At 42.2% G+C, this 27,570-nt stretch overlaps 2 protein-coding genes across 3 annotated transcripts in view; one reads left to right on the top strand and one right to left on the bottom strand.

Annotated features, from left to right (window-relative positions):
• The window catches only part of stum (stum, mechanosensory transduction mediator homolog), a 73,746-nt gene that overhangs the window by 27,896 nt on the left and 18,280 nt on the right, over positions 1 to 27,570 (top strand). The window contains exon 3 of one of the 2 annotated variants that reach the window (XM_055884964.1): positions 6,615 to 7,802. The exons of the other annotated variant lie outside the window; for it this stretch is intronic. Coding sequence (XP_055740939.1) covers positions 6,615 to 6,649 — 35 coding nt within the window. The 3' untranslated portion in view covers positions 6,650 to 7,802. Of the gene's footprint in view, positions 1 to 6,614; positions 7,803 to 27,570 lie in introns of those variants that run through there. 2 annotated transcript variants of the gene reach the window in all.
• Positions 13,880 to 27,570, bottom strand: part of LOC129825136 (inositol-trisphosphate 3-kinase B-like) — a 41,569-nt gene continuing 27,878 nt past the window's right edge. The window contains exons 3-8 of the mRNA XM_055884962.1: positions 24,856 to 24,955; positions 24,252 to 24,465; positions 22,812 to 23,016; positions 19,810 to 19,911; positions 18,924 to 18,995; positions 13,880 to 16,826 (exon numbers count right to left, since the gene is read on the bottom strand). Of these exons, the coding sequence (XP_055740937.1) occupies positions 16,605 to 16,826; positions 18,924 to 18,995; positions 19,810 to 19,911; positions 22,812 to 23,016; positions 24,252 to 24,465; positions 24,856 to 24,955 (915 nt within the window). The 3' untranslated portion in view covers positions 13,880 to 16,604. The remainder of the gene's footprint in view (positions 16,827 to 18,923; positions 18,996 to 19,809; positions 19,912 to 22,811; positions 23,017 to 24,251; positions 24,466 to 24,855; positions 24,956 to 27,570) is intronic.

Here is a 27,570-nt window from a genome sequence, read left to right on the forward strand (position 1 = left end):
GGGAAGCTGAAGTCATTCCGCTATTCAAGAACAGTAAAGACCCTGGCTCAAATAGCCGACCAATCAGCTTGTTACCAACCTTAGTAAACTTCTGGAAAAAATGGTGTTTGACCAGATACAATGCTATTTCACGGTAAACAAATTGACAACAGACTTTCAGCACCCTTATAGGGAAGGACACTCAACAAGCACAGCACTTACACAAATGACTGATGATTGGCTGAGAGAAATTGATGATAAAATTATTGTGGGGGCTGTCTTGTTAGACTTCAGTGCAGCTTTTGACATTATTGATCATAGTCTGCTGCTGGAAAAACGTATGTGTTTTGGCTTTACACCCCCTGTTATAATGTAGATAAAGAGTTACACAGAGGGTGTTCTTTAATGGAAGCCTCTCAAACATATTCCGGGTAGTATCAGGAATTCCCCAGGGTAGCTGTTTAGGCCCCTTGCTTTTTCAATCTTTACTAAGACATGCCACTGACTTTGAGTAAAGCCAGAGTGTCTATTTATGCGGATGACTCAACACTATAAACGTCAGCTACTACAACGACTGAAATGACTGCAACACTTAAGAAAGAGTTGCAGTTAATTTCAGAGTGGGTGGCAAGAAATAAGTTAGTCCTACATATTTCTAAAACTTAAAGCATTATATTTGGGACAAATCATTCACTAAACCCTAAACCCTAAATCTCAATTCAATCTTGTAATGAATAATGTGGAAATTTAGCAAGTTGACGTGACTAAACTGCTTGGAGTAACCCTGGATTGTAAACTGTCATGGTCAAAACATATTGATACAACAGTAGCTAAGATTGGGAGAAGTATGTCCATAACAAAGCGCTGCTCTGCCTTCTTAACAACACTATCAACAAGGCAGGCCCTACAGGCCCTAGTTTTGTTGCACCTTGACTACTGTTCAGTCGTGTGGTCAGGTGCCACAAAAAAAGGAAAATTGCAATTGGCTCAGAACAGGGCAACACGGCTGGCCCTTGGATGTACACATGTACACAGAGAGCGAACAATAATATGCATGTCAATCTCTCCTGGCTAAAAGTGAAGGAGAGATTGACTTCATCACTACTTGTATTTATAAGAGGTATTGACATGTTTAATGCACCGAACTGTCTATCTAAACTACTGGCACACAGCTTGGACACCCATACATATCCCACATGACATGCCACAACAGGTCTCTTCACAGTCCCCAAGTCCAGAACAGACTATGGGAGGTGCACAGTACTACATAGAGCCGTGACTACATGGAACTCTATCACACATCAAGTAACTAATGCTTGCAGTAAAATTAGATTTAAAAAACTGATAAAAAAACACCTTATGGAACAGAGGGGACTATGACGCAACACAAACATAGGCACAGACACATGCATACACACACAACAACATACGCACTATACACACACATTCACATGGATAGTGTGTTGTGAATGTATTGTCATGTTTTTAAAATTGTATAAACTGCCTTAATTTTGCTGGACCCCAGGAAGAGTAGCTGCTAATGGTGATCCATAATAAATACAAATACAACTCTTCACTATTGCTGCAGAACTTTGCTATAGAGCAATATCAGTTCCCATTGGCTGTAGTGACCATAACATTGAACATTGAACATTGAACAGTGAACCAACATATTTTTGTAAATGTTTTGTTATTTAACTCGGCAAGCCAGTTGAGAATAAATTATTATTTACAATGACGGCCTACCCTGGCCAAAACCTAACCCGGACGACGCTGTGCCAATTGTACGGCACCCTATGGGACTCCCAATCACGGCCAGGGTCTGTAGTGATGCCTCTAGCATTGAGATGCAGTGCCTTAGACCGCTGCGCCACTCGAGAGCCAAAAAGTTATAATAATGAAAGAAAGGGATTGCTGTTTTTTTAAATTTGGACCAGTTAGTGTGGGAGAAGTGAAAAACTATTGTTATCCATCAATAATGATAAGCCACAAGGTATAGACGACTTTGATGGGAAACTATTGAGAATGGAACTGTAGCAGACTGTATTGCCACCTCTATTTGCTATATCTTTAACCAATGCCTAAAGGAGTGCGTATATCCACAGGTTTGGAAGGAAGCTAAAGTAATTCCACTACCTAAAAATAGTAAAGCCCCCTTTTGCTTGCTCTAACAGCTGCCCAATCAGTTTGCTGCCTGCTCTTAGTAAGTTGATGGAGAGAAATGTGTTTGACCAAATACAATGCTATTTTTCAGAGAAAAGTTAACTACTGACTTTCAGCATGCTTATAGAGAAGGGCACTCCACTTGTACTGCACTGACTCAGATGACTGATGATTGGTTACAATAAATGGATAATAAGAGGATAATTGGAGTTGTATTATTAGATTTCAGTACAGCCTTTGATGTTATTGATCATAAGTTGTTATTGAAAAAACGTGCATGCTATAGCTTTACATCACCTGCCATCACATGGTTGGAGAGTTATTTATCCAATAGAACCCAGCGAGTGTTCTTCATTGGAAGCTTCTCTTACATCAGATATGTACAGTGCGATGTACCTCATGGCAGTTGCCTTGGTCCGTTACTCTTCTCTATTTTTACAAATGAGTTGCCACTGGTCTTACACAATGTTAGGTATGCGTAACTGGCTGTAAGCGAGTCAGGCGCAGGAGAGCAGAATTTGGGTAGCAAACGGAGCCTTTTATTTATGCGAACAAAACACACGGCACAAAGAACACTAAACACAATACGGGTAACATAACCCAGCGCAACCAGTCTAACGTGCGCATACACGAAACAATAAACAATTCCACACACAGACATGGGGGGAACAGAGGGTTAAATACATGACAAGTAATGAGGGAAATGTAAACCAGGTGTGTGGGAAAACAAGACAAAACAAATGGAAAATGAAAGGTGGATCGGCGATGGCTAGAAGACCGGTGACGCCGAACGCCGCCCGAACAAGGAGAGGCACCGACTTCGGCGGAAGTCGTGACACACAAAGCTAAAATGACTATGTATGTGGATTATTCCACTCTCTGCATGTCAGCACCCAAAGCAAGTGAGCTCACTGACATTCTAAACAAGGAGTTACAGTCAGTAGCAAAATGGGTGATTAATATAAGCTGGTCTTAAATACATCTAAAACTAAACACATTGTATTTGGTTCAAAACATTCTCTAAGACCTAAACCTCAACTGGAGTTGTGTGTAAAGGGTGTGACCATTGAGGAAGCTAAACTCTGAGGTATAACATTGGATGTCAATTATCATGGTCAATTCATTTTGACAAAGTTGTTGTGAAGATGTGGATGGGTATGTCTGTTATACAAATATGTCCTGTGTTTTTGACACAAAAGTCAGCTGTACGAGTTGTTCAGGCTCTGGTCTGCACCCATCTTGATTACTGTCCTATTATATGGTCAAGAGCAGCAAAGGAAGACCTAGCAAGGCTGCAGCTGGCTTAAAACAGAGCAGCACGCCTTGCCCTTAACTGCACATACAGAACTAACATCAACAACGTGCATGCCAGTCTTTCCTGGTTGAGAGTTGACATGCGATGAACTGCTTCTCATCTAGTTTTTATGATAAATATTAATGTTATGAAATTCCAGATTGCCTGCATAATCAAATAAGATTCACCCATACCCCACAAGACCTGCCACCAGGGGTCTCTTCACAGTCCCCAAGTCCAAACGAATTCACGGCAACACACAGTATTATACAGAACAATGATCGCATGGAATTCCTTTCATGTCCAATTACTCAAGCAACTAGCAAAATGACCTTTAAAAAAATATTAAGCAACATCTCATAGAACAGCGGGGACTTTGAGGGGACACACAAACACAAACATCATTTTTTGTTGTTGTATTTGTATTATTATTATTTATACATTTTTGTTGTTGTACATGTATTGTTTTTATATTGTTTTACACTACATGGCCAAAATGTATATGGACACCCCTTCAAATTAATAAATGTAGCTATTTCAGCCGAACCCATTGCTGACAGGTGTATAAATTCGAGCACACAGCCATGCAATCGCCATAGACAAACATCGGCAGTAGAATGGCCTGTACTGAAGACCTCAGTGACTTTCAATGTGGCATCGTCATAGGATGCCACCTTTCCAACAAGTCAGTTTGTCAAATTTATGCCCTTCTAGAGATGCCCTGGACAACTTTAAGTGCTGTTGTTGTGAAGTGGAAACGTCTAAGAGCAACAACGGCTCAGCCGCGAAGTGGTAGGCCACATAAGCTCACAGAACCGGACCACCAAGTGCTGAAGCGCGTAAAAATTGTCTCTCCTTGGTTGCAACAGTCACTACCGAGTTCCAAACTGCCTCTGGAAGCAACGTCAGCACAAGAACTGTTCATTGGGAGCTTCATGAAATGGGTTTCCATGACCGAGCAGCCGCACACAAGCCTAAGATCCCCATGTGCAATGCCAAGCGTTGGCTGGCGTGGTGTAAAGCTCACCGCCATTGGACTCTGGAGCAGTGGAAACCCGTTTTCTGGAGTGATGAATCACGCTTCACCATCTGGCAGTACGACGGACGAATCTGGGTTTGGCGGCTACCAGGAGAATGCTACCTGCCCAAATGTATAGTGGCAGCTGTGAAGTTTGGTGGAGGAGGAATAATGGTCTGGGGCTGTTTTTCATGGTTCGGGCTAGGCCCCTTAGTTCAAGTGAAGGGAAATCTTAACACTACAGTATACAATGACATTCTAGACAGTTGCAATTGCAAGGTCGTATCCCAGAGCTAACAAGGTAAAAATCTGTCGTTCTGCCCCTTAACAAGGCAGTTAAGCCACTGTTCCTAGGCCGTCATTGAAAATAAGAATTTGTTCTTAACTGACTTGCCTAGTTAAATAAAGGTAAAAAATAAAAAATAATTCTGTGCTGCCAACATTGTGGCAACAGTTTGGGTGTCACGACTTCCGCCGAAGTTGGTCCCTCTCCTTGTTCGGGCGGCGTTTGGGCGGTCGACGTCACCGGCTTTCTAGTCACCACCGATCCATGTTTAATTTTTTTTTGTTTTGTCTTCATTGTACACACCTGGTTTCCATTCCATGATCATTGTTCCTTATTTAACCCTCTGGTTTCCCCTTTGGTTTTGTGCGTGATTGTTGTTGTCAAGTTGTCTCGTTTATATGCTCTGGATATTTGTTCTCCTTGATGGAAGATTGTTTGTTGAGTAAAGTTACGATTATTACTCATCTCTGTGTCCTGCGCCTGACTCCGCCTTACCCACATCATTTAGACTTTTGACATTGGGGAAGGCCCTTTCCTGTTTCAGCATGACAATGCCCCCGTGCACAAAGCGAGGTCCATACAGAAATGGTTTGTCAAGATCAGTTGTGTATTTTACATTTGTGTGACTGTCCTTGTCTATCAGTGTATCAGTGTTTTGTTACTTGTCATGCTCTGTGTTTTTTGTGGACCCCAGGAATAATAGCTTCTGCCTCTGCAAAAGCTAGTGGGGATCCAAATAAACAAATAAACCCCATTCTTCCCCTTGTGCTCTATTGTGTCTGCTTTATGTTGTCACTTGAGGCAGTATTTTATTAAAATGAAGCTACATTAGCTACATAGTTCTCCCCATGCATCCCACTGATATTTCTTAGATACGCTTGGATTACATTATTAAAGTTCTCGCCCTCCAAGCCACATAAGGGGATGGATTCATTGGAATCATGACAATTACTATTGTTTGCCTAGAGAAGAGGTCTTTGTCAAGATAACAGTGTGGTATTAATTGCTCTGTGTGTGGGAGGAAAAGGCTGCTCCCAGAACACTGTTGAGCATTTTCATGCTGTTATTATCAAGCCTGTTATTGAATCTAACCACTGAGCTCTGGGTCCTATCTTCTGTCTCTTCTTCTTTCCATATCAAAGAGGGTTGTTTTCTCAGTGTTTCTTACTATAATAGTCTTTATCAGAACATTTCCTAGAACATGAAGTGCCACTGTGCAGTACACCTGTAGCTTGTCATACTTTCAATACTAATTTCTCTGTTTTTTTTCTTTGCTTGTCCTCCTAAACGGATGAAAGTTTCTGATGGTACGTACTGTATGTGTCGTACTACACAGTCTTTGTGTTTCCACCAACATGTTGCTGCCTCCTCTCACTCACTGCCACCATTGCTTTTTCCCTGTTCCATCGACTCCATCTCTGCCAATGTTCCTGTTCCTCCCACCACCTCCCTTCCGGCTGTCTCTCACACTGTTCGGCTTTGTTGTCCTCCATCATGCTTGTTATAACGGGCGTCATTGACAGGGCTGGAATGGAGAAATAGCTGGGAGTGCCCTGAATGTCCTCAGCACTGTCCCTGACTCCGTCACAGCATGCTTTGCAACTAGCAGCATCACAGATCAGAGAGGACGCTATACTCTCAGCAGCATGTCTGGGAAGATTTTTCGAGAAGATTTTTCAGTATAGATTCAAATTTCGTTCTCTTATATATTAAGGTTTCACTATTAAGCATTTTCCAGCTTGCTGCATGGCTTTACTCAGTTTGCTGAGGCTATTCAGGGCTCACCTGCAACGTTGCACTCAATGCGTTCAGGTGGTGTGTTCACCAGTCTACTTAACGACCTGTAACCTCACTGTGTCCTGTCTGTCCTCCAGGCTATAGGGATCAGGGGGTTCCCCAGCAGGTTTGAGCCCAGCTCAACGTTAAGCCTGGATGTATGGTTGTCTCCTAGCATCCCTCCGGCCACCTGGGGCAGAGAAAGAGCTGCGAGGAGGCCTCACCGCTGGGCGGGGAGCCAAGGCAGGATGATATTCACAGGCTTAACCCTACTCTACCTACTGTACCGTATCGCCTATTGCTCCAACTGCTGCTGCTCCACTTCACAGCTCATTGGTAGAATGAGGAGCACGTCAATATCGATGGAAAGACGTTTTCTACACACCTCGAAGCGTCCTATGAAAATAGAGAAGAATATAACACAATAGAATATAAATATGTGCCAACTGAATGTACAGTACTGTACCGTGTGCTAAGGACTATCTATCCTGTCTGGGGCAAGATTCAGTGTTCAGTGGCTTTTATCAAAAAGTTAAATGTGCAGTTTATTCCTTTTGTGTATATTATCAGCTGTTTAACCACTCACTTGATTAGTAGACTTCAATAGTCTGAAGATGGTATCAGTGTCTGTTAAGCCCTCCAGGATTGAATAGTGTGTGATGTTATTAAGTCTTATGGCAAGTGGAGATTATCTTGTTTTATATACAGTAATATTCTGCATGGATACCTTGTGTATCATTCTTCAGATATGTCTATCATATTTAAACTACTCACATCACACACAGACATTAATAGCCTTTTGTGACTTTGTATTACTATTTATTGGTTGTTGTTTTTGTGAAACATCAATGTTTTGTTCAGTAAATCATTCTGGGCCAGTTGCCATAGATACTGTCCATTTTAAGCAAGTGTCTTTGTGTGCACGTGGAGCTGAAGTGAATGTAATTGGTACAAGTTATAGCAGGAGGAGACACGACTACAGTGACCAGTGGTGCTGTATGAACCATTTAAATAGTGGTATTTTAAAGCTAGAAATAATAGAAAGTAGACATATACCGTAGATTATAGCATAAACTTTGATTGTGTTTAAAGATTGGATTGTGAAGAGCGTGACATCCTCATTGGAGACTGCCATTACTTTCACAAAGAGAAATTCAATGCATTTGTGAAATGTAAAGACCACTTAACTGTTATCCAATTTGCCCCAAAAAGCTGTAAAATCACGTTGGTGTACAGAACAGCAAAAATAAGTGTCACCCTCAATAAACAAAGTATGTAATGAACAACTCTGTGTTTGTACTGAATGTGTTCAAGGTTTAAAAGGCTCTCTCTTGTCCTGATCGGTCAGCTGTTGCTAGGCCGTTCCCATTGAACCGGCAATTTTTTCCTCATATGCAGATCTATTGTTGAGATGTTTCTGGTACTTCTCCACTTGCAATGGCAACATCACTTGAACAAAAGGTGCCATTGAGGGACACAGAGGCTTTGAGAGAGGGGAGGATAGCGATGGCCAGGGAGGGGTCAGCGATTGTGCTGAGCGTGAGAGATGATAGAGAGACAAAGCTGACTGTGTGCTCTAGTCGTCAGGACAGGGCTCAAAGGTATTAGGAAACCGTATGACTTGTCATGGGTGGGCAGACGTTGCCTCACAGTTGTCCTAAGATCTATTGTCTAAGGTATAATAAGGAATTTACATAAAGAAAAATGTATTTTGTGTCTCGGATGTTATTATTCAACATGCAACCAGACTGTAAAACACATTTCAGTATGATATGGATGAAGCATGCAGGATAATGGTTGTCCTTGGATGTCCTCTCTATCTCTGTTCCATAACAGCAGACAGACATCATCTCTTTAGAGTCAACAGTAAAAAGGCTATTGTTACAGTAGTTGTCCTTTAAATGTGTCTTGGTAGAATTCCCTCCCTCTGATGGCAGGCTGATGGATAGCTTTTCTCCAAATAAGTAATTCTCTCCTGGTAGAACGGGCTTTCATGCTAGATCTTTTCAGGCAGCAACAGACAATACACAGCATTCCATTGCTGATTGGGAGACAGTAAAGTGCTATTCTGCATTTTTAAGCTATCTGAGGTTAGGGTAGTGTATATTAAATCATTTTATAACAGTGCTGTAGATACCAACAAATATAAACATACTCAAATTCTATGTCTTTGGTTTTTCAATACGGTGATACACAGAGACAGTCGGGATTTGATCCCAAAGCCTCGGTGCGAGAAAAGCATTGGGTTATTGTTTCAACCATGACATTACAGGCTAGTGGGGAGCGCTCTAAACTTCATTAAAAGACAATAGGAGACTGCTCACATCAACAATGGTGTCACTGATACCCTAACTATGCAAGGTCTCGGTAGTCATTTCTCGGTTCATGCATCTTCACCATCTCATACTTGTAGTGTGCACCTACAGTAACATGGGACCTTGGCCTGGAGAGACTCATTTGTATTTACAATACCACTAATAGCAAAGGAGTTTTGTTCAACATCACTGGTTGACATAGATGTCTAATAGCATTCCTTTTCACAGCACCTATCTTATGTTCATTTTCTGCATCAGAGAATGTGATGTAATGGGAAACAATGCTTCATCAACACTACGGATATGGTGAGGACACAGCTCTGCTTCTCAGTCTGAGTCTTCATCCAGGTGTGACGTACATTTCCTCATTCCTCTGTGTTTCTGTCAAGTGGGTCTCCAGCATTCCACTCTCTGTTTCCCACGATGCTGTTGGCTCTGGGAATGTGCAAGACGTATTCTCTACCAGCAGCTGCTCTGTTTCTCAGTGGTATCACTGAGTAAACAAAACATGCGTACAGCTGGCCCAGAATCTGTATGGAGTGTACAAATGTAAAGTCAAGGTAATACTTGGTGATGTGCAGGCCACTGCCAAAATAAATGAAACAACATTGTGTCTTAATAGTGCCATTTGGCCACCACGAGCCAGAAGGGCTACACTGAGCCTTGGCATATATTCTACATGTGTCTGGAAGTCTATTGGAGGGATGCGACACCTTTCTTCTATGGGAAATGTCATAATTTGGTGTTTTGTTGATAGTGGTGGAAAACGCTGTCTCAGGCCAACTAGCTTTCACAGTCTCACGTTAGAATTAGACGTTCATTCATGTTTCTCAAACATCACATTTCTAAGTGTTTAAGGTTAAGTTTAGGCATTAACACTGCATTTTTAAGGTTAGAGTTAAGGTTAGGCATTAACTCCGAATGGTTAAGGTAAGGGTTAAGGTTTAAAACCAAAATCTCAAAAACAACTTACTATTGCTGGATTTGAACTTCCAACCTTTTGGCACCAGAGGCAAATACTTACACATATCCACCATCCCCATCCACAACACTTAAGCAAAACCAAAACCTACTTGAAGGTAACAACACTCACTGTTGCCCCTAATGGCTGGTTTCCATGTCATCTTTCAATGTCCTCAGTCATGGATGGATGTAGACTACTGACTCGTATCACAGGTGACCTGGCTGCTCAGGCGTCACTTCAGAAACTCCCATAAGTGTTCAGTTGGGCTAAGATCTGGTGACTGAGACGGCCATGGCACATGGTTTACATCGTTTTCATGATCATCAAACCATTTAGTGACCACTCTCACCCTGTGGATGGGGGCAATGTCATCCTGGAAGAAAACACTCCCAACCCTAGGTTGAAGGTGATCACTCAGAATGTTTGTGTATTAATTGGTGTTTACCATGCCCTCTAAGTGGTTGAGTGGACCTAAACCATGTCAAGAAAAAGCACCCCACACCATAACAGACCCGCCAGAACCCTCCTTTACTCAAGTGTTTCCTTTATTTTGTCACTTACCTGTATGTTGTACATCATTGTTTGGCCTACTGTCGGAAGCCGGGAACCCAATATGTTCTGACAGCAGCATGCATCTTGGGTGATTTCTACCATAGACGTGATGTCCCTCACACTAATGCAGTCAGCTAGGACCATTGAATGTCATTAATGTATTTAGTTAAAATGCAACCCAAACCTCTCCAAATTGACCTCATCGATTTCTCTGTTTGAGTGATCAGGAGATTGATTGATTTTACTGTCGTTTACAGTAGGGGACGGGTGATTCATACAGACAAGTGATAGTCCTATCCCAGGAGGAAATTGGGCATATCACAGTGATTCATAACCATCTAGGGAAATTCCCATAACCTGATCTCTGCTCTCGCTCATGCCCCCTGCCTGCCTCACCCCCTGCCTCACACACACCCACATACACACACATGCACACACACCCTAACCCATAAGCCTAAAATAGCCTTTGACTTTGTGGGGATTTTCCTTGTTTTACTATCCTTGTGGGGACTTTTGGGGATTTCCGGTACCCACAAGGATAGTAATACAAGCCCCCCCCACACACACACACGCACACACGCACGCACACACGCACACACACGAGCTCTTACAGTAACATCTTCTGATTCCTGTAGGCAGCCCAGTGAAACATGTATCACCAGGGCCACATAAAGCCTGTCATCAGTCAATCTGATGGGGTCATATCTCTTCCTCCACAACCGGAGCTGTTATAAAACCACAGTAATAAAAGACAGGTCTGGGAGAGAGCCATTACAACACGTCACAGCATAGCCTTGCCAGTTCTCTAGACAGATTGTGTTCATTCATGACCAACTTCTGTTGAATGATGTGTGTATTCACAGAACTGTACTTCCCAGCAAAATGTATGAGCAAACTAACTTCAAAGATTGCCTTTTCTTTACTCGTAGTTTTGTAACATTCATAGAAAATACCGTTTTTAAATGTTCTAAACATATTACACCCAGTTCAGTTGATGACAGCTGACATGCCATCCTGCCCCATGACTGAGATGTGCCTTGTCACTGTCTGTCATCTGTTGTTGTCGCTGACGATGAGCCCTGTGCCATGTTATAGCGACACTTCACAAGATGACAGGCAGAAAGGGTTACCCTGTTACACACGTCAGCCATTGGCTACAGTATGTTGCGCCTAGTGCAGGTGGGAATATGGGAAGGGGAAGAAACGGAGGAGAGAAGAGAGGAGAAAGAAGAGGAGGGTGTCAAATGAAATTGTATTGGTTGCCTACACAGTTTAGCAGGTGTTATGGCGTGTGCAGCGAAATGCTTATCTTACTAGTTCCTTTCAATCAATGCTTTAAATGTCAACAAGCACACAATAATCCAAAATGTAAAAAAGTATCCAAAATGTTGTACAGCTGTAGATATACAAATAGTATGTAAACATGTGTGGGTGGGTTTTATGCATGGCCCCTCTCCAAGCCTCCCTGTCTCCAGACCAGCAACATTTCTTAGGCTCCCTGCCAGCAGCCTGACTCAGGCCAAGCGTTACTAAATAAGGAAGTCCTCTCCTCCTGCTTTGGGGAATAAATACCCAAGTAACTCAATAAGATCATCATCATTCTCACACAGCCACACCACCTCCTATCACACCCACTTAATTTCTAGTTTTTCTGTTTTAGCTCTGTTGTTATACACACACAAACACATATATACGGTACCAGTCAAATATTTTGGACACCTACTCATTTAAGTTTTTATTTTTTTACTTTTACTATTTTCTACATTGTAGAATAATAGTGGACATCAAAATATGAAATAACACATGTGGCATCATGTCATCAAGGCAAAGAAAGGGTGGCTACTTGGAACAATCCCAAATATAAAATACATTTAGATTTGTTTAACACTTTTTTGGTTACTACATGATTCCGTATGTGTTATTTCATAGTTTTGATGTCTTCACTATTATTCTACAATGTAGAAAATAGTACAAATAAAGAAAAACCATGGAATGGTTTGTACACACCTACTCATTCCATGTTTTTTCTTTATTTGTACTATTTTCTATATATATATATATATATAGTGCTTGTATTGACCTGTAACTCTGACGCACTCTCAGAGTTGAGTTTGTGGAAATGTAATGTTTCTCATGCCCCCTGGCCTTCCATCTACCTGTAACATCTGCTTGTTAATGTGTAGTTTGGCCACAAGGTGGCAACAGGTGAATCTAAAAAACAAAATAGCCTGATCTAAAATCATGAGCAAATCATGATTTTGAGCGATCTGGTGCTATTTCGGTGATGTAACTATTTCAGAGGAAATCAACAGTTTGTTATACAGTAATTGATCAATGGTGTATTTTGTGGTGTAAGCTACTTTGGGTTGAATGTGTTGGAGATGTTCTTCAGAATAATGGGCTACTGAGTGGCGCAGCGGTCTAAGGCACAACATCTCAGTGCTGGTGGCACTGGGTATTCCCATAGGGCAGCACTCAATTGGCCCAGTGTTATTAGGGCTTGGCTGGGGTAGGCTGTCATTGTAAATAAGAATTTGTTCTTAACTGACTTGCCTAGTTAAATAAATGTTACATTTAAAAAATGTACTGTTGCTGGGGTGCTGATGACGCTGTGCCTGTCAGTCGTCATGTTTATATTGTGAGCATAATCTTGTTTGCGTATTTAACACGCCATAGAAAATATATATTCTTAGAAAAAACACCATGCAGTTAAGAGCCTAGGGGTGGGATTACGCACTTCTCCTTTCTGAGGGGGATCTGAAAGCATGCTAGCATGTACATCCTTACATGTACCTTATCTAGGCTACATCTTCCTGTGCTTGTGGCCTAATGTCTGAACAGGCTCTTATGAGATGAAAATTGGTCTGGCAGAACAGGGAGATGAAGAGACAGGAGCCCCGTTTATACCTGATGCTAACATAGGTCCTTTGTCCTGATCTTTTCTACATTCTGATTGTGCCCATATGTCCAGAAATGTGTCTACATATAGTTAAAAATGCGCCTGTTATCCATCCACTGTGTTTGCATTGTGACTAGATTTCCTGGTCCCTTCCTTTAAGCAAATTATTTCACAGCTATTCTTTCAAAATATTATTTATTTAATGTAAGACACATATTGATGTAATCATTCAATGGTGCCACCTGTCAAAATGATTTAAATGTTTTTTCTGTCCAGATCTGTCTACACTTGTAAGATATCCAGACACAATGCATGTCTCACTACCTCCGAAGGCGGGCAGGATGATCTGATCATAATCAGATCACAATGTGATTTTTGATTGTCCACACCTGTCTAAAAATGTGCGCACAATCAGAATGTGGACAAGATCCAGACAAAGGACTCAAGTTAGAATCAGGTATAAACGGGGCTAGGGAGATTTGTCCCACATATGACATGGTGTAAAGATTCATTAAGAACCGGTTGTGTGAAAAGTGCATGACAAGAAGTCCATGTGGAATACCTAAATTTACATGTGTCGTAACCATGACAGAGAGCATGTTGTACATTGAAATAAAAGGCACAAACACGTGGTAGCATTTAAACCATTGTTCAAATTTACTACGGAAAAATTGTACAGCCAAGCATACCCACTGGGCAGACGTCAATTCAACGTCTATTCCACGTTGGTTCAACGTAATTTCATTGAAATGACGTGGAAACAAAGTTGATTCAACCAGTGTGTGCCCAGTGGGTAGTTTTGCTTGCAGTATTGACATGATGGCATGATTTACATAAGAAGATCCATGGGTGATGACAGCACAATGACCAGAGGACCTAAAGGCACAGTGTGTGTGTATATCAGTCACAGTACAAGGCTAGGAGACGAAGGACACAATCATGTCAACCTGGACCGGGATGACAGATGACATTGCCATGACAATCTCCACGTCAACCAACCACTCCGTGGCCAGCATAGCCCGAAACTAGGTCTCACAGATCATAGGCACAAAGAACACCTGGTAGAGTGCACAGAACACAGACTTCTTGTTCATCTCTAAAACATACAGTATTATTTACATATTGTAAGAAGCAGTGAGTCGGGCCTATGTTACAGTGACCTACTAAATTATTATATCATGACTGACTTTCAACAAAATGACAGGATTGTAAAAAATCAAATCACATGCAGCTAGCTACATTTAGTGTTCTTGTGCAAGTGTCACAAAGAAATAAATATGGTCATGAGTACATCATTCTAAGAGACTTCACAAAAACTACAAGCACAATGACAGAGTAGGGATTTGAAAGAAGGTACTCCAGAAATATTGAAGTAAGAGAATAAAGGTAACATTTTTAAATCAAAGTCAAAAAGTGTTTCTGTAAAATACACCCATGTAATTTGTTTTATGCTGCTCAATGTAATACAATTCAGTAACAACAGAGGGCACTCTACTCTTTATGTCTGTGATTTCTGGTCCAATGCAGTAGACCTATAGTTTCACTCTCAATTTACCAACCAAATTGCTTTTTTTAAGTGTCAAATTGATTGTTATCCCTGCTACATCGGTAAAGTAGTTCAATGGCACTCAAAAACAAGACAAGTTTGACACCTACAGTATTGGTCAAAACTATGTGTCTATTTTGTCCTACTAGAATCATCTGCCTTAAACAATTGAAGGCCTTGAAGAAGTGAGCTCTGTATCCTTAGGACATTATGTTTGCCATTCTAACACACCACATCACACCCCTCTCAGTTCCTCAGATAAAGGTGAGAGAGCAGTCATTACAAAACAAGGACACCCTCACTTCACTCTCATAACTGAAAATATTGTATGTGATATGGTTATTAAAGGGATATTACTATTAAACTATTAAAGTAAACTAAACAACATATAAAAAAACGGTATTAACTGCCATAAAAACTACCATACAATGTCAGTCACTCTTTTTATGGTCAATGTCATGCATGTGTGATCCGATTGTCACCAAAACATGACTTAATGCTAATTTAATCCAATCAGACAATGATGAAAGTGTCTCCCTGTTTATAAACCTGGTAGACAATAGACAGAAATCCCATTAGTTTGTTTGCCACCTCAGGATGTTTGGGCAAGAGGCATGAATGGTTATTTTGAATAGCAAATAGCCATGCAAACAGCAATCACAAGCTGCCTTGTGCACAATAACAAACTCCTCTCAAGAACAGGATGGGATGGTTTCATTCAAGAGCAGTGATTATTATGGGTGTACAACGCTAGGCCATATACATTAATGACAGAGTATCACAGGTGATGCCACCTCTGACTAAGGAAACCATGACAATAAGAGAATAAAACCTGGTCTTTTTAAGTGTTCTGAATGGCTGAAGAACTTGGAATATTTAGAATGCAAACTCATTCTCACTTGGTTAAGGGCCACTTCCTGTTAGAGACCAGGCAGTCGCCCACTCCCTCTGCTTCATGTACATTTACCTCTGAACTGATAGTCACTCCTCGATGGTTGATTCCAGGAATGTCAACATTAGCCTTAATAAAATAGGTTCTTCGTGCATATCGGAGGGCAATCTACTCAAGCAACCTTCTCTACTTTCACTCTGAAGGCACTGAAATGAATATAGACAGGCACATCACGGCACACAGTCTCAAGTGCACTATTACAATAGCTTTTGTAACATAATGAGAAACAAACTAATAATAAACATTGGAGAATTGTGGAAAGGGGGTCACAAATACAATCATATAAAGGAAATGGAATATGGCAATCCTAACAGCTAAAAAGGGTAATATTGACCCTTGACATTTTCTGTCAATGTTAAATTGTATTTTAGTTTAAAAACACAGGAGGTGCTGAATATAACTATTTCAATTGTCTCTCTTTCACCACAAGGCCAAGCACCATAGAAGTTGTAACTCATAAGAAATTTAATCCTCTATGAAAGCAAGAAGTGCTCTACAATGTTAGCTAACACTAAAATAATTTTTAAAAGAACTCTCATTAAACAAAACCAACTAAAATCTCAAGAAGGCTTGTCACGGGACTAGCTGCAGAGAAAGAACCTAACCTAACCCATGGTCTCATCAGAACAGAAACACACTGTACAGCAGTATGTACAGAATCTACAAGTTTACACAAAACAGTGATCACATTTCACTTGTGTGGTTACAGTTTTTTTCTGGGGCCAGGGAGAGGGGGAATAAGGGAGGGACGGAGAGAGGGGTAGCTTTTTGGGGACACCAGAGGCGTCACTGTAGTGCGAGGTGGTAGTCCTGCAAGGAGGGTAGGGTCGAGGTGGGGAGGGGTTGACAGGACGGTCCTCTCAGAGTGAGTCTGGCTCTGGGGTCACCACCATTTGGGTGAGAATGTCTATAAGGTGGTCCAGGCCATAGAGGTAGCCGTCCTCACGGTTGCCTTCCTCCCAGGTGGCTCTGTGACTCAGGACCTCTCCCTCAGGCAGAGGGGTGGTCTTCCCAAAGTCTATCATCCACACCTTGGCCTGCTCCCGCTTGTCGTGGACGAACAGCAGTGAGCTGCCAATCACCTGGGGAAGAAGAGAAGGAGAGAGGGATCCATCTTAGCCCTCAAAACACTGAGATTTACATTTACATTTAAGTCATTTAGCAGACGCTCTTATCCATCTCTGTCAGCACCAAATACACAAACAAGCAGCGGACCCATACCAATAGGATGAAAACATTTAGTTAAAATAACACTTTTCCCCCTGTTTAGAATAGGCTAGACATCATTTTTAAATATAGTTGAAATGTGTGTATGGTAGCCATCTAAGAATAGAGAGGGAGAAGCCTAATGAAGCATTTTGTATGGTCTATATCGCCATATATAATCCTGTAAAGGTTGTTATCGGCATTGAGTAAATAACTGCCCATTAAATCAACATCCTTCACTGTATTTACACTGTACACATTTTTTTACTGTTAAACTTCCCCTTACGACTTGGAGGTTCAGATACTTATTTGATCTAATGATCCTATGCTTTCTGTAGTTAAATACTCATTAAGGCATTGACAGGGAAAAAACATTGTACTGTACATACCAGTGCAATCCAGATGATTAATTTTACAGGTGTGTCTTACTCATAGAGATGTACAGAGCTCATTACTTGGAAATAACCCGTTTTAGCCATTGAGGGCTTCCTCCATTTTAAAGTAGTCAACTGGGTGGGGATTTCTATGGGTTAGGAGCTATCAGCCAATGATCAGAGCCTTATCTTCTTCTTCAAATTAGTTTGCCTAGTTTAACAGCTTTAAGCTATGACGGCCATCTAGTGGTCACAACAAATGAAACACAAGATTTGATTCAAGACTCAAGCACTGCAGGTAAGTCAACAATATTAGCTTTACACTTTTTTCAAACATCAAAAGAGGAAGAAAATTGACTAACATAATGGCACAGGTACAGCGTTGCGATCTCTATACATCTCTATGGTCTTACTACATTATGTCTGGACAGATGATTGATGTCAAATGTGAGTCCAAATAATCTTATTGATCAGCTATTCCTGAGTTTAGATCAAATGTCACTATAAAGACCCAATGGTGTCACATACAGTAGGTATATCTGAGGGGTTAACATACACAGCCTGTATCTGACTCCAGCTAAGCAGCAGAACATAGGTTATTCCTGGGAGGTTTGTTCTAGGGCCTGTGTCTCAAGATTTCCTCTGAAATGCGACAGCACCAAGAACTTTGGGGGGGGGGGGGGAGGGGGGGGGGGGGGGCAATCTATAGGCCTATCTGCAACAACAGCCATCATCCCACATTGTAAGAAAGCTAATGCCAGGCCTAGATGATTGACATCGGGAAGAGTGTCTACCTATTTGGCATAGCATCTCAGTGCTAGAGGCGTCACTACAGACCCTGGTTTGATTCCAGGCTGTATCACAATCGGCCGTGATTGGGAGTCCCATAGGGCGGTGCACAATTGGCCCAGCATCGTTAGGGTTTGGTCGAGGTAGGCCATCATTGTAAATAAGAATGTGTTCTTAACTGACTTGCCTAGTTAAATAAATATCATCTGATCAGAGTGAATGATGATGTAATAGTTAGCTATGCTATTGAAACAAACTTGCTTTTACTTAATTTCAGTTTGTTCTGCAGCTGAAATCTGCTAAGAAGCAGTGGAAATGCCCCATTCTTTGTCACTAACAGTGAGAGACACATAGGACAGATCCAACTCAAAAGTAGCCTCCTACCAGTATTCAAGTCTCCCCGCCCGGTGCCAGTGGCCACTGCATGCAAGTCAGATGAGTGAGCTATTGGGGACATTATCTGAGATTCAAGAGCTTATGAAATTAGCTAGTTTGATGTGAAATTCGTTACATTTAAAATGTAATTAAAAAGAAATACATAAAATGTAAAAAATACACAGAGCTTCAAGGGCACTTTTCAGTGGAGGGCAAAAGGGCATGTACTCTGGCATTGGTTGAGCCCTATCTGTTCACGTGCCTGAGCCTGACTACGCTTCCTGTTTGGAATAACAATGTCCTGGGATTAGTTGCTGTTTGTATAGATGCCATTGTTCATGTATTTCCACTGCCCAGATTGTAGCCTCCTGTACCAGTTGAGTGGCATTCATTTCAAGTAAATGTTACAACTGTAGATCAAATAGATTTGTTTACCTCGTGGGTCTTGAAGAAGGTTGATATTCCCAGAGTGTTCCTGATTTCCTTCAGTCTGTCCAGATAACAGTTCTGAAAACAGACAGGCCAGAAGAAAATAGGTATTATTCAATCTACCCAGGGAGATGTGGGAAAATCTGAGCTGAAAAGCTTTCATTAATTCAAGGCTCAAGGTGAAAGTGTGTTATTTCATGTACAAACTATGTTAGAAATACCCCAAAATTGAACTGAATTTAAATCTGTATTCATTACACAACGTTACTCATAAACAGACCATTGTGTGAATTCTGATAACTCCATAGTGCAAACCTTATTGGCCAACAGATCAGCTCAGTAGAGAGAGAGATGAAGATCACACATGAGTGACAGTTAAGTACACAACAGTGGGGACAAGGCCCACCACACAATGACAGATATAGTGGGTTTGGCTGGGCTTGTCAGCCTTGGCTTGAGCCTAGTGGTGCCAGATAAACACATGACAAACTAATGTGGAATGGAATGGAGGACATCTGGTTTGAATGTTTAGTTTCGGGTTGAGTTAAATGCGGAAGACACATTTCAGTTGAATGCATTCCGTTGTACAACTGACTAGGTATCCCCCTTACTCTTTACTTTCCCTTTCCCTGCCCTGTTTCCAGAACCCTGGGAGGCCCATATCACACACAGCCTCCCCTGGCTATGACCTCACTTCCTGGGCCATTAGAGAGGGGGAAGTCCATGGGAGCTCCCTCCAGAGGCCTTTAGACCATGGCGAAGTGAGAGGGAGGTCTGTCACAGCGGTAGGAGGCTCTGGCTCACAGACACATAGATGGAGGCACACACGCACACACACTCACTCACACACGCACACACTGAGAGACTCACACACACATGCACACACACTCACCAGGATGTTCTGGTTTCCTTTGACAAAGTCAGTGAATGCCTCTGTCACTTGCTCCCTGCTCCTGGTCTTTTTAAAGTCTCTGTTTACCGTCCCGTCTTCCTTCTGCAAAGAGGAAGGGAAAGAAAGAGCTGAGGATAGGGCCTCCAACATTACATTATGTCTGAGGGGAGGCAAAATAACTTAAAAAGTCAGACCCATACCGTGGAACTTACTATACCATTCTACACACTGTAGGTATTTCTCTACGCAGGAAAACCCTGCTGAAAGAGGTGAACAAAACAGGAAAGTGACCCAATGTTTTGCATCATATTGCTTAGACAGCAGGACATGTCTGCACATACTTAATGTGCACATATTCAAACACTACCACAACGCTGTGCTTTACTGTCTCAGTAGATACACTACATGACCAAAAGCATGTGGACACCTGCTTGTCAAACATCTCATTCCAAAATCATGGGCACTAATATGAAGTTTGTCCCCCCTTTACTGCTATGACAGCCTCCACTCTTCTGGGAAGGCTTTCCACTAGTGTTGGAACATTGCTGTAGGGACTTGCTTTCATTCAGCCACAAGAGCATTAGTGAGGTCGGGCACTGATGTTGGGCAATTAGGCCTGGCTCGCAGTCGGCGTTCCAATTCATCTCAAAGGTGTTCAATGGGGTTTAGGTCTGGGCTCTGTGCAGGCCAGTCAAGTTCTTCCACACCGATCTCGACAAACCATTTCTGTATGGACCTCGCGTTGTGCATGGGGGCATTGTCATGCTGAAACAGAAAAGAGCCTTCCCCAAACTGTTGCCACAAAGTTGGAATCACAGAATCGTCTAGAATGTCATTGTATGCTGTAGCGTTAAGATTTCCGTTCACTGGAACTATGGGGCCTAGCCCGAACTATGAAAAACAGCCCCAGACCATTATTCCTCCTCCACCAAACTTTACAGTTAGCACTATGCATTCGGGCAGGGAGTGTTCTCCTGGCATCTACCAAACCCAGATTTGTCCGTTGGACTGCCAGATGGTGAAGCGTGATTCATCACTCCAGAAAAACGCGTTTCCACTGCTTCAGAGTCCCATGGCGGCGAGCTTTACACCACTCCAGCTGACGCTTTGCATTGCGCAAGGTCATCTTAGTGTGCGGCTGCTCCACTATGGAAACCCATTTCATTAAGCTCCCGACGAACAGTTGTTGTGCTGACGTTACTTCCACAGGCAGTTTGGAACTTGGTAGTGAGTGTTGCAACAGAGGACAGAAGATTTTTACGTGCTACACGCTTCAACACTCGGCGGTCTCATTCTGTGAGCTTGTGTGGCCAACCACTTTGTGGCTGAGACTTTGTTGCTCCAAGACGTTTCCACTTCACAATAACAGCACTTACAGTTGACCGGGGCAGCTCTAGCAGGGCAGAAATTTGACACACTGACTTGTTGGAAAGGTCCTATGATAGTGTCATGTTGAAAGTCACTGAGCTCTTCAGTACGGGCCATTCTACTGCCAATGTTTGTCAATGGAGATTGCATGGCTGTGTGCTCTATTTTATACACGTGTCAGCAACAGGTGTGGCTGAAATAGCCGAATCCACTAATTTGAGGAGGTGTCCACATACTTTTGTATATATATATATATATACATATATATAAATAATGTAGGTGGTTGTCTCAACTAGCATAAGATAAATATCTTATTAAGATGAATGCACTAACTGTAACTGTGGATAAGAGCGTCTGTCAAACGTAAATATGCAAGCAGACAATAATATGGGTATTGAGCTGGGACCCAACAGACACAATAGCAGTTGTGTGCACTCAAAAAACTCAGAGAGCCTTTTGATTCCACACACAGTCTCCGAGGGCAACCCCTGATGTCATGACAACAGAGAGAGCCAGAGGAGCCCCGCGGGCCGCGGCCATCTATGGACATGGTTGGAGTGGAAAACTCCGGACAGCCCTGCCGCTGCCGCTGCTCTCTACGCTGCCGGACCAGTCTGAACTATTCATCCAGCACATCTGTCTGTAGCCCTCCAGAGTCAAACCACAGGCCCTCATTAGAGGAGACAGATTCTGGAAGACAGTGTTACGGCCCAAACATGGCCAGGATGTCTCCCTCTTGGCTTTAGGAGGAATTAGACTCCCCTAGTGTAATCTAATTGCCTAGGAAGGATATGCTGCAGATATGCTCTTTTTTGTTGTTGTTGCTCCCAGCTTTTTACAAATAAGATTATTAGTATGCTTAGCTTTACTGAGGCAGAATCACACAATCAGACCATCTGTCTGTCTGTCTGCTGCACTGAATCTATTAATGGCAGCTTGGAGGAGACTGATGTGGGAGTGAATGGGATGCTTCAGCAACTGATGTTACTGTCAATAGACGTGTCACAAGCAGGCCCTATGTGTGACAAACACACTCAACACAGCCTATACACACTGAGACTAAAGAGAAGGGATCCCCTCCTGTTGGCCCTGGCAACCCTCAGTATGAGGAATGCTATTAAGGGGCGACTGCAGGTTATGTCTGTACGCAAACCAAGCAGGACCATCATGGTCAGCCCTTACAAGCAGAATTACACTCTTGATTTCCCCTTATAACTTTTTTCCTTATGGATAGATTTTGAAATCTTTGGGGGTTTTTCACCGTTTATAATTTTGACTAGTAGCTACCGAATGTACAGACTGGCATATGTAGGATTTTGTCATCTTCCCAATAGTGTTTAATTTTCTCAAAATTAACTATTAAGTGAGTTTTAGAGAGTATGATGGCAGGTAGCCTAGTGGTTAAGAGCGTGGGGCAGGTAACTGAAAGGTCGCTGGTTTGAATACCCGAGTGACAAGGTGAAAATCTGTCGATATGCCCTTGACCAAGGCACTTAACCCTAATTGCTCCTATAAGTTGCTTTGGATAAGAGCGTCTGCTAAATGACTGAAATGTAAATGTTACAATGCATCACTCTACTGCATATCATGATGCATAGTAGTGTCCATTCAGACAGCAGTTCAGCTGTCCTCACCTTGATGCCCTCGATGCGGAAGCCTAGTGTAGCGGTGGAGCTGATGGTCTCTCTCCACTGCATGTAGCGGGGCTTGGTGACCGCCTGCTGCTCCTGCTCCTCTGGTGTGGGCGCCAGGGGGTCAACCTCCACCATCTTCTGGTACATGTCCTTCCTTAGACTGGGCTTTTTACGGGCCTTGGTCAGCTCCTCCTCCAGGTATGTCCTTTGGTGGACATAGAAGCAAAAGAGATTACTCACTCATTCCTATCTGTTTGGTACTGATTTGTTGAATGGGATTTTATGGTTTTATGGTGTTACCAGTCCAGCAACAGAATAAATGTCCTTTTATGGGACAATATAAAGGATATTTCTAGCATACATCCCCGAATACGAACATTGTCAAATACAATAACGGTAATTCTTGTTTGACAAAGTTGTTATAGTATTGTCATGGCTATAATGAGTGATAATATCCCAGGAGCCACCATGTGAATGAAGAAGAGCAACTGTTTTATTTCACATAATATACTTTAGAAGACAGGAGGGGTTCCCTTTTCCTCAGTTCCTCAGGGCCTCTGTTTTCTCAACCTTTCCTTTGCAGATGAAAATTCTGATTCGTGTTGCAGCAGCCAGCTACCTCAATAACAAGCCAGGCTTTAGCCTGTTAGAGTGGCACCACATTGTTGTGTTTGGACAGGCCGGTTTATCATTTGCTAATATCCTGGCCATCTGGTTATCTCTAACTCTGTCCATCTCTGCAGTGCAGTGTCCTTCCAGAAAATGTTCAAATGAGCAAACAAAGCTGTGCTAGAGAGGAAAAGAGAGGAGAGGGAGAAAGCAACACGGCTATTCATTTCAGCAATATAGGATACTGTATCAAAACAGGCCTGACCTGTTAGCATACATTTTAAAGTGGCTCGGAAGACACTCCAAGACACTCGGAAGACACTCATTAGTGACTTCACTGGTCACTAATGACATTACAAAGTGGCTAAGGAGAGAACAATTATAACCCATATATGGTATACATCTGATGTAAACTTAACAAGGGAGAGTTTGACAACTGTAACACATATGTGGAGTTCAGCAGCCAAATAATGAATCCAAAGGAATGGAATTGGATTCACAACACTTTCCCCACAGGCTGATTTATGTCATGGTGTGAAAGCGGGGCCAGCTGGCTATCTGCTAGCTACAGGACGATCTCTTCACTGTAGGGGAGGGTGCCTGACTAAATATTGGACCTTACCCTAACCTGTCAAACCGGAACAAAGAGATCTGAGAGTTACCATGCCGTTTAGGTTGCTAGTAAAACAGTCTGATTTTGATTTAACCCCCTAAAACTTTAGTTTAGGATATCCACAGGGTAAACTGAGATTCGATCTGTGCCTAATTGCAACTTCAACGCAGAGATGCACCTGCCTATGAAAGTGTGTCGTTCCAGTGTCTGACACTCACCTGACGCCCATCTTGCAGTCCATGACGCAGGGCAGGTCGAACTCAGAGAGCAGGTCGTCCATCTGGTTGTACTTCTCCCCGTCCTTCTCCACGTCTCCGTGGTAGGCCGGTACATAGGGTCGCAGCACGTCATTCATCAGCCAGTCCAGGCAGCGCTGCTCACAGTCACAGTGCTTCTTCAGGATCCGCCCGTTAGCCCCCGCCTTGAAACTGCCTGAGAGGAACCATCACATGTAATAAAAACATTTAGACAAACTACAGTAGAGGTTGTAGGCCTGGTTTACATTGTTTGGTCCTGTTGCTAAAGAAAAGGTCTTATCCGATTCTGAGTGAAATATTCAATTACAGATAGCCTAGTTAAAGTAAATACTAATATTATGAAACTCTTAGCTATGCCATAATTGTAGTACTGAGCCTTTGAAAATATGATGTACAAGTATATCCTGATGCTTAGCATGAGACTATATTTGAATTCCAAACACAACGGTCACTGTAGCGTATCCAATCCAGCCGGGAGAAGGAGAGCGGAACACAGAACACACATTCCTTCCATAGCCTTATCCCAGAATCCCCACATTCCGGAAGCAGCGTTGTCAAGGCTTACCTGCATGACCCGCCAGCTGGATCCAAGGGTACTTCTTCTTGAAGGACATGACGAACGGAGACCAGTGGACCATGTTCTTGATCTTCTTCCATGACTTGTGCTGTATGGATGGCAAACAGAGGATGCCTTGAGTAAACCTGCACTGTGTTGTTCCTTGCACAGTACTCAGTCTGTTTTCATAGCAAACACTGTAGTATTACAAGAGAAAAAAACAGAACAGTGCTCTGTTGTGCATGGATGTCAGTGTTCATTTATTATCCATTCAGAATCCAACCCACCACACTTTAACATTTGACTCCTTTTCCTGCCAATCACTAATGTAGTTGAGTGTATTATTTTTGCAGTTCATGGTTAAAACAGAGATGGTCACAATCAGGCGCACATTTTTAACTAATATTAGCATACACCACAGAATTATTACAGACCACAGGAATAATAGAAACCGAGGGCAAAATTGTGGTGTTGATATTGGGAGGGGAGAAGGGCAAACAGTAGAAGGGGTGTCCGGGGATTCCCCAGAATTTGTTTTGACATTTTAAAACACATTTCCTGCAATTCTACACATGACTTGACATGACTTATGATGCCTCTCTTGAGGGGTATATGGAGGGGTATTTTAAAAACACAGTATAAGTGGAAGGATAAGTCGTCACCATCATTAATGAAGGTATTTCAAGGCAAATATTAAGACACAAAATACTGAGTTGTATTAGAATGATGCACTCATGCATATTTATTTAAATCAAGACACAAAAGATGAATACTGAGTTTTATTATAATGATGCACATGAATATTTACATTAAAAAGTTCCTGCAATTCTAGAGTTTGACATTAATAATATTTCTTTAATATTGAATATCTCTTTAATAAGTTAAATATCTAAAAAGCCACCTTTTAACTTTTGTCTTAAATGACAGCTGTTTGTTAGACTGAATATCACGACTCTAAATATACTGGAAGGTATATTTTATCTCAGACCCCCACCTGTAAACTATGAAAACCACAAAACTTGGTTGTCAATGTACAGTTGAAGTCGTAGGTTTACATACACCTTAGTCAAAAACATTTAAACTCCGTTTTTCACAATTCCTGACATTTAATCCTAGTAAAAATTCCCTGTCTTAGGTCAGTTAGATCACTTTATTCTAAGAATGTGAAATAGAGAGAGAATGATTAATTTCAGCTTTTATTTATTTCATCACATTCCCAGTGGGTCAGAAGTTTACATACACTCAATTAGTATTTGGTAGCATTGCCTTTAAATTGTTTAACTTGCGTCAAACGTTTCGGGTAGCCTTCCACAACCATCCCACAATAAGTTGGGTGAATTTTGGCCCTTTCCTCCTGACAGAGCTGGTGTAACTGAGTCAGGTTTGTAGGCCTCCTTGCTCGCACACGCTTTTTCAGTTCTGCCCACAAATTTTCTATAGGATTAAGGTCAGGGCTTTGTGATGGCCACTCCAATACCTTGACTTTGTTGTCCTTAACCTATTTTGACACAACTTTGGAAGTATGCTTGGTGTCATTGTCAATTTGGAAGACCCATTTGCGACCAAGCTTTAACTTCCTGACTGATGTTTTGAGATGTTGCTTCAATATATCCACATAACTTTCCTCCCTCATGATGCCATCTATTTTGTGAAGTGCACCAGTCCCTCCTGCAGCAAATCACCCCCACAACATGAGGCTGCCACCCCCGTGCTTCACGGTTGGGATGGTGTTCTTCGGCTTGCAAGCCTCCCCCTTTTTCCTCTTTGCCCCATGTGCAGTTGCAAACCATAGTCTGGCTTTTCTATGGCGATTTTGGAGCAGTGGCTTCTTCCCTGCTGAGTGGCCTTTCAGGTTATGTCGACATGGGACTCGTTTTACTGTAGATACTGTTGTACCTGTTTCCTCCAGCATCTTCACAAGGTCCTTTGCTGTTGTTCTGGGATTGATTTGCACTTTTCGCACCAAAGTATGTTCATCTCTAGGAGACAGAACGCGTCTCCTTCCTGAGCGGTATGACGGCTGCATGGTCCCTTGGTGTTTATACTTGCGTACTATTACTTGTACAGATTAACGTGGTACCTTCAGGCATTTGGAAATGGCTCCCAAGGACGAACCAGACTTGTGGAGGTCTACAAAAAAAAATCTGGGGTCTTGGCTGATTTCTTTTGATTTTCCCATGATGTCAAGCAAAGAGGCACTGAGTTTGAAGGTAGGCCTTGAAATACATCCACAGGTACATCTCCAATTGACTCAAATAATGTCAATTAGCCTATCAGAAGCTTCTAAAGCCATGACATAATTTTCAGAAATCTTCCAAGCTGTTTAAAGGCACAGTCAACTTAGTGTATGTAAACTTCTGACCCACTGGAATTGTGATACAGTGAATTATTGTAACGGCTGTCGTCGGTGGAAGAAGGTGAGGACCAAGGTGTAGCGTGGTAAGTGTTCATGATATTTAATAATAAACAAAACTGAACACTGAATAACAAAAACAACAAAGAAACAACCAAACAGTTCTGTCTGGTGCAGACACACAAATACTGAAAATAACCACCCACAAAACCCAACAGAAAACAGGCTACCTGTTTTGGTTTTGCTATGGTTCCCAATCAGGGACAACGATTGACAGCTGCCTCTGATTGAGAACCATATCAGGCCAAACACAGAAATAGAAAATCATAGAAAAACTAACATAGACAACCCACCCAACTCACGCCCTGACC

The sequence above is a fragment of the Salvelinus fontinalis genome, chromosome 27 (genome assembly GCF_029448725.1).
Source record: "Salvelinus fontinalis isolate EN_2023a chromosome 27, ASM2944872v1, whole genome shotgun sequence".
Taxonomy (NCBI): domain Eukaryota; kingdom Metazoa; phylum Chordata; class Actinopteri; order Salmoniformes; family Salmonidae; genus Salvelinus; species Salvelinus fontinalis.